Below are 10,768 nucleotides of genomic sequence, written 5' to 3'. Positions count from 1 at the left end.
CTAAACGAGATGATGCTGCCCGCCGCGTCCTGTCAGTCTCTTCTGTTGGTTTTTATGACCCCCCCCCCCAAATTCCCTCCTCCAACACTCCCTCACCTGACCCCACCCCCGCTTGAAATGTTTGAACACCTCTCCTCTGCATGTCCTTGTGGTCACGGTTTGATGGGTGCATGGTAAAAAAAAAAAAAAAAGCAGCAGACAATTATTTTCCATTCGGTGAAAGTGTATTTCATTTAACATTCAGCAATAAAAAAAAAGACCCTTTTCCACATGTCATTCCTGAAATATGCTAGAAAAAAAAGCGAGATTGTCATAGATTGTAAAATAAAATGAATCCACTTGTTCATATGAGAAAATAAATCTTTATTCATATCATTTCACGATGTAGTTATTTCTGTAGAAAGCGGTCACTTTAATCCATCTTTGTTACTGATTTAATGTTTGCATACGATACACAGTGTGTCTCAGGAGAACACACAAAAGTGAGTGTGACATCAATTCCACGTAAGTAATCGGGAGGCGGGTGACAGATTAACTGTGCTAGTCGTGATTCTCTGAGTATGTAACTCATAAATTCATAAAGAGAAGCATTGTGACATAACATTATAAAAGAAAAACAAAGTTAAAGCACTGTCAGTGTGTATTTTCCTGATCAGTTTAAATGGTTAATTACAACATTTCTTAGAATTAAAATTTCTAGAATTGAACAACTGCGGCTGGAGATTTCACTTTACATATTTGTATTTTCATTTATTACATATAGATTCTTCATTCATTCACCATCATTATGATTATTGCGCAGTCGCACATATTCCCCACTAGATGGTGGCATAATGCAAGAATTCTTCCTAACTCGCCACATGACCTTCCATTTTGCAGTTAGAGAGCAAACGAGAAAAATCCTTTCATTTCCTTATTAATTTTCTTTAATGTCATCCTATAAAATATGAAATGAAGACATTCAAGTTTGATCCATCCAGCATCTGATTCTTTGACCATACTCAAACCATTGCATCATGGGATACCTCCCGAACTCTGTTGGCTCCACCTAACCACTAAAAACAATGCAAACTTCTTTGCTTCCTGCAACAAATAATCACAGAGGGCATTCACTGTTAGATTTGTTAGTTTCCACAGCAAATAGAGCTGTTCCAGAATGGATTACCAAGCTTTTCAGACAGACTTTATGGGACACATGAAGCTACATTTGTGACCAATCAATCGGTCCCAGGGCAAGGTGTGTTTATGAACTTTAGTTCACTGGAGATATAAAAAGAAGCAGTAACTACATTTTATTGCTGGTGCAGAAGACATAATGGAACTCTTTATGAAAAAAACATCTTTCTTTCTAAACCAGTGAAAGCATACAGGACGTGGTGAAGGTTTCTATACACATACAGATGTGTAAAAAAAATATCAAAATCCAGACTAAAAGCCCTCAAAGTTGCTGTACAAAAAATGTACAAAGATCTGTTTGTTTGCAGCTTTTCATTTCAATGCATTGACCTGTCCAACAATAACATTTCAACTCCAATTGTCCAGCAGTCGTACCACACAACAAACGTGTAACGCTTATCAAGCGGATCAACGGGCTGAACAACAACGCGGCACCCACTCAACTCTCAAACAACATGTCAGCAAATAAATCATCAGAACAATCCAGACGCCCTCAGGCAACGCGCTTCAGGAGATTTGCTTCGGTGTCTTGCTGGATCATTGTTTCCTTCGGTGGCTTTTTGGAGTTTCTCCCAGATCCCCTGTGTTCGTGATAGAAAACACCGATCAATCTCTCTCTCTCTCCCTCTCTCTCTTTTTTTTTTTTTTTTTCTGCAGCGATCCACGACGATGCATTCAATGACGGTACAAACAAATGACCCGACCTGGAGCCTTGAACTGATTACCTGTCTTCCACGTCTTGTATCGTGTCAGGGAGCGGCGAGCCGAGTGTTTCTGGAAGAAACATCGCGGCCACGCCGCTGAGAATCGGCGCCCCTCCGTAGATCAAACCGGGGAGCCAGGGTATGTAGTCGGCCGTGAGAAGCACCATGGGGGCCACCATGGCCCCTACGCGAGCCATCATGGAGGCCCAGCCCATGCCGTTCTGACTGAGAGACAAAAGAAATCATGCCATGACGAAGCGCTTCCCTTGATCCAGTGTTTTTTTGGTGCTGGCGATGACGTAAACAAGCTACATATTAATCATGAGAAGAATGTTTGACAGGGATCAAGGAGGTTTGAGTCACTGTTTAGCTGTACTGAAAAAAGATCAATGTGGGTTATTTGTTGACGTCACATCTCACATTTCAGGTATCTTTATAACTCAACTGGAAACACTGGATCAACGTGGATTGTTTGTCGGTGCCACATTTCAGCAGAAGCTGTCGGTGATGAAGATGTCACTGAGTTTCTCGCGAACCTTCACAGTTCACGGCTCACACGCGGTAGATAATGATTGTGTTTGACTCCATTTATCTTGATCCGCTCACCTGACCCTCTGACCTCCTGTTTGCTCTGCTGTCCACGTGAACTCTTAACAAAACACATAAAAAAACGGCCTTTCTTTGCTGTGGTTTTTCAGAGAACCTTTTTGTTATTTTCATGTGTTGCTTCCATGTGTGGATGGATTTGTTGCAGCCTAATTGTGAAATCCATTCTATCTTCTGTACAAACCTCCGAAGCTTTGTCTTTTCATAATTTGCTCCATGAAAAAAAATCACTCACAAAACCCAGCAGCAAAGTGTGTTCTCAATTCCTAAATAAAAACGATATTTAAATGTATAATATCATAAACAATAAGACTTACCGAATGATGGTCGGGTACAGTTCTCCAGAGTAAAGGTAGCAGCAGTTGAAGGAGGCCGCCAGGCAACCTTTACCCATTACAGCCAGACAGGTGCGGGCCATCTGCTTATCTACGCGTGAGTGAAAACAATCAGATCGCGCTGTTGTTTTTCGTGGGTTTAATGTTTAAACTCTACACCCGTGTTCTAACGTACCGTAAGGTACCAGCAGGTTGATCAGAATAGTGACCCCGGCGAGGATGAGAGCGCCCATTTGCGATGGTCGCCGTCCCATTAAACTCATGGACACGGTGACGATGACCTTGGCGGGGATGTCCACGGCTCCAAAGATGACTTGGATTAAGTAGATGTCCACCCCGAACTTCTGCAGATCCATAGAAAGACCGTAGTAGGCGAAGCTGGTTGATAACCTGGCAAAGAAAACCCAACAGCATGCAAGGTGTCATTGCAATTGTTCTACAAGCTGCATAAAAACTGTCATTGAATTTTCCTTGAAAAGGTGCAGAACCAGAAGTACCAGACGGCGCTGAGGCAGACGGTCATCTTCCTCATCGTGGGGGTGCGGAACAGATCCAGAACCGTGTAGGAGCCCTGGACACTAGACATCTCTTTCTTCATGGACTCCTGCAGCATCTATGCATGAAGACGACCGTTGTCTCTGTTCAAAAGGCTTTTTAAACATAACCACAACCACCGATAGACGCCAGACACACACGATCCCTCACATCAACGGTGAGTTTCTCTCCCTCTTCGTGCCGTCCGTTAAATTTGGCCACGCTTTTGAGGTTCTCGATGGCTCGTTCAGGCTTATTGCTCAGAGCCAACCACCTTGAAGATTCGTGGAACCACCTGCGTGAGACGTTTGTTTAGTTTACTTTATCTCTGATCGCCACATCTTTGCAACTCATTTTCGTGCGAGCACTCGGGGGCCACTCACCATGCGATGAGGAAGAAGACATAGTAGGGCAAAGACACAGCCAGGGTCAACCACCTCCAGTCCCGGATGTAGTAGGCTATGAGGGCCAGGAGCAGCTGCCCCACCGTGTAACAGTAACCCGTTATTGTCCCCACGCCAGTTCGGATACGAGTGGGGATCCACTCCACAACTTGAGATGAAAGAACAAGAGAGAACAAGAGGTCGAATTTAAGTACAAAACACTCCATCAGCCCAATTGCTGCGTGCATCCGAATGAAATGATCCCACGGTGGTTTCGGGCGGATTCTCTTACTGAGCGAGAAGGTGTTGAGCCCCGTCCCGGACAGAGCCATTCCACAACCAAAGCGGAACAGGCAATAGAGGGGGAAGGAGGGAGAGAAAGCGGCGCATGTTCCCGCCACCGCCATCAGCAGGTTGGAGATGATGAGGAGGATGCGACGCCCATATCTGGGAGCCAGGTGTATTTGCAAAGGCGTCGGTGTGTATCACATTGTATGACTTGAATAAGATATAATTTACTTTAGCAAAACTGCACACTGAAACGAGGCGAGTGGTCTTATGCGACAAGGTCACGTCTATGATCGATTGTGCCAGATGTGCCCTTTGAGCAGGGATGAAATGCATGTTACCTGTCTGACATACTTCCAAAAAAAAGAGCTCCCACAAGCACACCTCCCATGTAGATGGTTTGTGCCATTTGCTTCAGAGAGCGCTGATCGCACACCAAATCCCACTGGTGAAAATGTAACACAATTCAACACACTTGACAAGGAACAAATTCACGCTTGGGGAAAAGAACAAAAAAAAAAACGGCACACCGTAATCCTACTTCGGATATGATGGTGGAGGTCATCTCAGTCATGTTGTAGGACCACCCGTCCGTGCACCCCTGCAGATCAGCGCCCGAGCCACCGCCAGCGCCGGTGCCATTGTCCCCCGGGCCGGACGTCCCGTTCGAGAGGTACCAGCGAGGGGCCGCGTACCGCTGGCACCTCTCCGGATTCCCCTTGATGTCCAGCGGCACCGTGAGCAGCAGGGTTTCCTCCGGGCTCAGCCGGCTCCGGGAGAGGTTCGCGTGTGCGCTGCAGAAGTGGGGGGGCACCGCGGCCACAAAGTTCTGCAGCAGGTTGTGACTGGCCATCATGAGGACCGGTATGGAGAGAAGGGTCACGTGCACGATCTGGAACCGTCCCGTGCCCCCCACCTGCTCGAGGAGGTCCCCGAACGCCATAGTCGTGCGGCAACCAGAACTCCGCAAAGGGTGACTTGATGTTAATCGTTCTTGATGGTTTCCTTCAAGGAAACTGGACGTGCAGAAATCAAAGCAGAGTAAGTCGTTGTAGCGCCTGTAAAAGTAATGAGTGAAAGCGTCAGTTTCCACACACATACAGCAAAGCAAAGTTCTTCTTATGCATTTGAAGGTGTTACATCAAATGAACCGAATTTCAAAGACTTACCTTTTGAAGTAACTTTCTCTTGTTCCATGAAATATCTACAAAATGCAGTAAAAATGATCCTTAAAACGACAATTCCGATAAAAGATTTCCATTAAGGGGGTCCTTTAAAAAGTAGTAAGAAAAAAAAAAATCAAAAAGATAAATACATTGAGTAGTCTCGCTGCTGCAGTCTGTTAAAGTGAGTAATCGGCTCTCAAATTCCAACAGCTCCTGAGACCTTTGGATCATAAGCAGTGCGTTGTAAACTCCATGTATTAGCACTTCTCTGAAGGCCGAGGTATGCAGGAGTGCAGCGTCCTGGCTGTGCAGGAGCAGTGTTTCAGTGACATAACCAGGGTCCGCTCTTTCCCCTCTTTGTACTCAGACACACTCCCTCCTGTTTATTGATTATGCCTTCATTTCTGCACTGTAAAACTCCACAGCGGTTGGTGACCCTTTCCGTAAGAACAACGTGTCTAGATGAGTCCATAGGGATAAATGTTGTGTTGGCTTTCTTTTTTTTACTTTTTTATTCTGATTGTATAATAAACAAATTGAAACTCCACTGTGTTTAAAAAGAGGTAACACATTGGTCTCTTGGAGTTAAACAAGGTAAGTAAAGACCTGGATGATGGACCCGATGTGAAAAACAAATATGGCACAGCGAGCCAATATCTTGCCCTGGAAAGAGGGTCATTCGGCTTCTCTGTGAGAAGAGTCACTACTGTGAGCCACTGCCAGAGGAAATGGGCACAAGGTCAAATGGGTCTGAGTCAAGGGTCAACCTCCAACAGTAAGATATATGTATATGTAAAAAAAGAAAATATATATATATATACCGCGCAGGATCCTGTAAAGTCCTGTAAACTACTGTAAAGTAGAAAGAGACGAACCCTAACCCCCCCCCCCCCCCCCCCCTCCAGCGGGCAAGTCCTGACCTTAAGTAACCAACTTTCAATTTTCTTTTTTAGGTGCAACCATATGACATAGTGTGCTATTTGTAATAGTTGTGCAATTGTGTTTGTTATCACTTGTAATTTTAGGAGCGTGGGGGGGCCGGGGGGGGGGCAGGTTGGGCACAACCGGACTATGGAAGGCGTGTGTGATATAATCTCTCCATTTAGAATTCCAGATTGCGATAAGAAACGAATGATGGACTTTTGAGGAAACAAAATATAACTTTTAATGTTCTTTGTGTCATCAACGAAAGACACACAAAGATGGTTTCCACCATGACACTCCAAAAATGTATTTTGTTATTTTCTTTTCTGTCAGTTTTCTGTCATTTTATTTTTTCTGTAATGATTTTCTTATTTGTTCAAGAAAATGTAGTGGTCTACTGGGTTAAACAAAAACAGCAGGGGTTATGTAAGGAGAAACAATAAGTAACCCCTTAACATGAATTGCAAAAGGTTTTTAAAAAATGTAACTATTCTATTGAACTTTTCTTTCCATAGCCCCGGTTGTATAACTCTTGTATACCTCTCGTTATACAACAGTTAGTAATCAATAAATCACAGTTCAGTCAGCAAAAGTTTGAAGGCTGATAAATAGTCACATTTTGCTTCCAAGAAGATGAAGAACTACAGCAACGCCTTCTATCAAAGTACATTCACATATATACGTGTGTGATTGTGTGTACTTTACCACATGTACATGAAGCTTGCACATCTTTCCGGGGAATGGGTTCGGATGATTACTGGTGAGGAATGTGCGCTCGTGTAACGATCAGCAGGAGATGTCGGGCAGAATGAATCTGCAGGTGCAACAAGGCAAAACAATGGACTTTCTGCTTTTTCAGCTGCCAGACCAATTAGAAAGAGATTTGTCCTATTAAATTCCTCCTTCTTCAGCGTGTTTTACAGTTCGAGCCCCACAAGAATGAGCATTACAACAGAAAATGTGAGAATTCATTTTCAAAGGAGAAAAGATCCACACTTCCTGGGCCTTTTTGTCAAGCAAAGTGTGAGCTTTGAAAACCATCATCGGCCTGTGTTAGAAAGAATAAAAGAAACAGTACGGTGACACTAGCAGATATTTGTACCTTGTGGGTTTGATAGATCATTGAATGGCCTGCAGTGGCCACTTAGCTGCAGACAAACTGAAAGCAGCCACAACATTTTGAGCTTAAAATAAAGGTCCCTTTGGGCTCCTTTTCTCTGCTCTCCGTGGGGCGCCACGAGCCGTTTGGAGCCTGAGTGAAACCGACAGGGATATTTTAAAGAGCTAAACGTGGGCAGAATTGAACGTCTTTAACAACATTAACATTCTGAAACATTTCATGACAATGGGCGACGATGCCCCTTGTGTCAGAGGGCACCCGTGAACTGAAATACTCCATCACTAAGTTTTAGATCCCTAAAGGATAAAAACCTGCCACGGAAAAATCCCTTTTACTATCAAATAATCTCAAGGGAAGAAACAGGCAGTTTGACCCATTTATGCCGTTATCTAAAGCTGTTAGTTGTTTCATGGTTGTTTGGACTTTGAACTACTTAAAGACGCACACTAGGGAGTTATCTTACAATGTATTATATCAGTAAACACGCTGACATCAGTGACTTGTTCTATCTGGCTCGGTTAATAGTTACAAACAGACCCGAGTGAACATATACATCTGTGACCTTTCATCTGCTAAGCCAAGAAAAATATATTAACGTTTATGGAGCAATGCAGTTCTGAGTGTTTCTTTCTATTCATCAAAATGAATATCAAAATGATATATGAAAAAACTGAAAAGGTCTGGTTCAAAAGGAGCCGAAAGGAATCCATCATTTATTTGTGTGATTTTGCAATAATTTGCTTTGAAAGTTTTATTTGACAGAGTAAAGTGTTTCAGCACTAAGGTCACACTGCTGCTGCGCCGCCAGTTTACAAGCTGCTCCGTGATTGGCTCGCTCACATCGGGGGCGGCTGTTCCCCCGTGACCTGATGCGTCACACTTCATCTCCGCTGCACATCCTCCCGCTGCCTCGTGTGGTTGATTCACCTTTACAATTAGTGACTTTTCATGCTTAATTTTCATGGTGATTTTCTTCCCCTTCAATCCAAAGTTTTCAAGTACAGAGGCCCAGTTTGTGTTTTCACTTCAATATTACACTACAAAGTAAGGAAGAATGACATAAAAGAAATGAAGTACTATTATTATTATACTAGGTGTCACTTGGTTTGGTATCTAGGTCAAGTTGTTCTTCATTTCATGATACCTCCTAACCACATCTGTGGTAATTGCATCATTTTCACAATAAAACGCTGTAAATAAATCTCACAGCTGGTAATGTTGTGATCGATTGTTTGGGTATCTGGCTGGATAAGTTATTCAATGATCAGCAGGCGTGAATCTTTTTTTTTAATCTAAAGATAAAGCCAAGTCAGCTGCAACCCACAGATTGGAACATGTTTTTACTGTTTGTGTTGAATGAACAGTGAGACCGGTGGAGCAACTACTTTTTAACACCATCATGAACTGGCCAATACTGACTTCAAAAGGTAAACATGTAATAAAGTATATGGGTTTTCTTTCACTGAGTCCCTCAAAACACTGTTTATGTGGCAAGTATTTGTCATTTAAGCGGTTCAGTTTTAGTTTTCTGAGGGGTTTTTATGTTCATAATTCAGTTTTTCATTTATTTTTGTTTAAACCTGGTTCTGGGATCTGGTACTCCGAAACATATTCCTGAAATTCTCTGTCATGCCCTCAATAGTTCATGAACCCAGTTGAGGGCAAATATGCTTAGATCCCCGTCAATGCCAATGGGCTTTCTTCACACCAAATGTAATGTTCTGTTGATTCTCAAAGTGTGCGGATCAACTGGAAGAAGTCACCCAGCCTCTCGTAGTCTTTCAAGATTCATTTTATTCAGAATGGGTTTAAGTGGAAATACAAAGGTTTGTATTTTTCAATAAAAAATATCACTGATAAATTCACAAAGCCCACCAGCAATGTTACATTATCTACTGTTACTCGGTTATTGGGAATCTGCAGGTTTGAAGAATGTAAACCCATCCAGATTCAAGAGATCAGACGCGATGCTGTAATAATGCAGGACGCCGATTCCTTCTAGACGCAGGTTTGGGGAGGATTCTCACTGACGCTCACGACCCACCAGGTAAATTCTCACTGTGTGCGTGGTGTGATGCGAGCGGGTGGGAGGGGGGGGCGGGATGCGGCGCCGTCACGTGGAACGTTTACAGCTTGTCATCGGGTTCGGGGAGCTTCTCGAGTGTGGGCTCCATGCCCCAGATCTCGCGAGCATACTGGGCGATGGTGCGATCGCTGGAGAACTTGCCACATCCTGCGATGTTGTGGATCACCTTCTTGGTCCATTCCTTAGGGTCCTGAGAAAACGATTGATTGATTGAATTAATGAATATGATCGGTAATTAAAAGGATCAGCAGCCCTCAGACCTCTTGCATGATTTCACTTATAATGTAGCCACCCTAAATAGACCTTTACGAACTGGCTTGTATGCTTTGATAAACATACCTTGTAAAGAGCATTGACTTTCTCTTGGCATTTGATGTAGTCTTCATAATCAGCAAAGACCTTAAATCTGAGGGGGAGGGGGACAGTGCAATCAACTCAGATGTATAGCGTGATGCGAATGCACGTGTGTCCACTGAAGGCTAACGTGCGTTCACTTTCCCGCGTTTTCGTGCGCCAGCATGCAAGATTAAACACGTTCTAATTTGTATGCGTGTACGCATGTGTGCGCCTCGGGCTGATAATGTTAGATAGGTCTTTACCTGTCATGATGCATCAGCATGTTGACAATTTCTTTAAACAGGTCAGGCTGCTTTGGGCTGAAGAAGCCTCCAGAAATCTGGTCCATAGCCTGTTTAAGCTCGGGCAGGCGGTTGCAGTACTCTTGGGCGTTGTACCTAAGTGGGGCCGATGGAAACAATACGTACGTTCAGGTTCAAGGTAAAGCTTTACTGACTCTATGAGCTACAGATACATACAAAGTCCTGATTGATGGCTCCTCACCCTTTCTTATCAAGCGCTTCGACGTCATCGACCAACATGCCGAAGATGAAGAGGTTGCCGTCGCCGGCCTCCTCGGCCATCTCAACGTTGGCTCCGTCCATGGTGCCGATGGTTAGAGCACCGTTCAACATGAACTTCATGTTGCCGGTGCCAGAGGCCTCGGTGCCAGCTGTGGAAATCTGCTCTGACAGGTCGGATGCGGGGATAACTGAAGGACGGAAGGAGACGGGGCGGGGGGGGGGTTGAGGTTTTTCGATTTCGGGTCTCAAAAAGTTCTGATTGGGGTCGTTTTGCAGGAGATTAAAAGGAGATGGGTTAGGGCAGTGATGCGGGAATTACCTCTCTCTGCCAGTGTCACTCTGTAGTTCTCCAAAAAGATGACCTTAAGACGATCTCCGACCACGGGATCGTTGTTGACCACCTCGCCGATAGCTGTGATCAGGCGGATTATCATCTTGGCCGTGTGGTAGCCAGGAGCGGCCTGCGTGAGACCCAGAGTTGGAGAAGGAGTGTCAGATGAATTGAAGCTGAGTTGTGAGGGTGCGCTTGTTTTTAACACCCAGTTGCGTGTCGTCAGAGCGAACGAACCTTTCCTCCAATCATGAC

The 10,768-nt window shown here is 44.2% G+C and overlaps 2 protein-coding genes across 4 annotated transcripts in view; both read right to left on the bottom strand.

The window, feature by feature from the left end:
* Window positions 1-618: 618 nt before the first annotated feature.
* slc22a6l (solute carrier family 22 member 6, like) lies at window positions 619-5,582 on the bottom strand. Of its 3 annotated transcripts, none has more exons than XM_037467588.2 (13): window positions 5,196-5,582; window positions 4,568-5,084; window positions 4,368-4,471; window positions 4,031-4,185; window positions 3,739-3,907; window positions 3,527-3,650; window positions 3,319-3,434; window positions 2,997-3,211; window positions 2,804-2,912; window positions 2,487-2,529; window positions 2,326-2,378; window positions 1,902-2,105; window positions 619-1,757 (listed from the first exon to the last, which is right to left on the bottom strand). In XM_037467588.2, exons 2-13 carry the CDS (start codon window positions 4,967-4,969, stop codon window positions 1,670-1,672), a joined length of 1,782 nt encoding a protein of 593 aa, XP_037323485.2. In that variant the 5' UTR covers window positions 4,970-5,084; window positions 5,196-5,582; the 3' UTR covers window positions 619-1,669. The 3 variants fall into 3 exon arrangements, with proteins under 3 accessions (XP_037323485.2, XP_037323484.2, XP_062414102.1); XM_037467587.2 differs by having other exon boundaries at window positions 4,568-5,042; XM_062558118.1 differs by lacking the exons at window positions 2,326-2,378; window positions 2,487-2,529 and having other exon boundaries at window positions 5,196-5,578.
* A 3,430-nt stretch (window positions 5,583-9,012) lies between these two features.
* LOC119215424 (glycogen phosphorylase, muscle form-like) overlaps window positions 9,013-10,768 on the bottom strand; it is a 7,542-nt gene continuing 5,786 nt past the window's right edge. The window contains exons 11-15 of the mRNA XM_062558101.1: window positions 10,502-10,666; window positions 10,163-10,370; window positions 9,922-10,056; window positions 9,662-9,728; window positions 9,013-9,512 (exon numbers count right to left, since the gene is read on the bottom strand). Coding sequence (XP_062414085.1) covers window positions 9,363-9,512; window positions 9,662-9,728; window positions 9,922-10,056; window positions 10,163-10,370; window positions 10,502-10,666 — 725 coding nt within the window. The 3' untranslated portion in view covers window positions 9,013-9,362. The remainder of the gene's footprint in view (window positions 9,513-9,661; window positions 9,729-9,921; window positions 10,057-10,162; window positions 10,371-10,501; window positions 10,667-10,768) is intronic.

Source organism: Pungitius pungitius, chromosome 16, assembly GCF_949316345.1.
Source record: "Pungitius pungitius chromosome 16, fPunPun2.1, whole genome shotgun sequence".
In the NCBI taxonomy this organism is placed as follows: Eukaryota; Metazoa; Chordata; class Actinopteri; order Perciformes; family Gasterosteidae; genus Pungitius; species Pungitius pungitius.
The sequence above is the reverse complement of the archived record's forward strand: the minus strand, read 5'-3'. Positions and strand labels throughout refer to the sequence as shown.

Bases quoted from the DNA above. Each gene is read 5' to 3' on its own strand.
- slc22a6l (XM_037467588.2), bottom strand. From the start codon at position 4,969: ATGGCGTTCGGGGACCTCCTCGAGCAGGTGGGGGGCACGGGACGGTTC. The intron at 3,651-3,738 runs GTGAGTGGCCCC...CGTCTCACGCAG, and splicing joins GTCTTCTTCCTCATCGCATG to GTGGTTCCACGAATCTTCAA. The intron at 2,379-2,486 runs GTGAGCGGATCA...CATCACCGACAG, and splicing joins ACAGGAGGTCAGAGGGTCAG to CTTCTGCTGAAATGTGGCAC.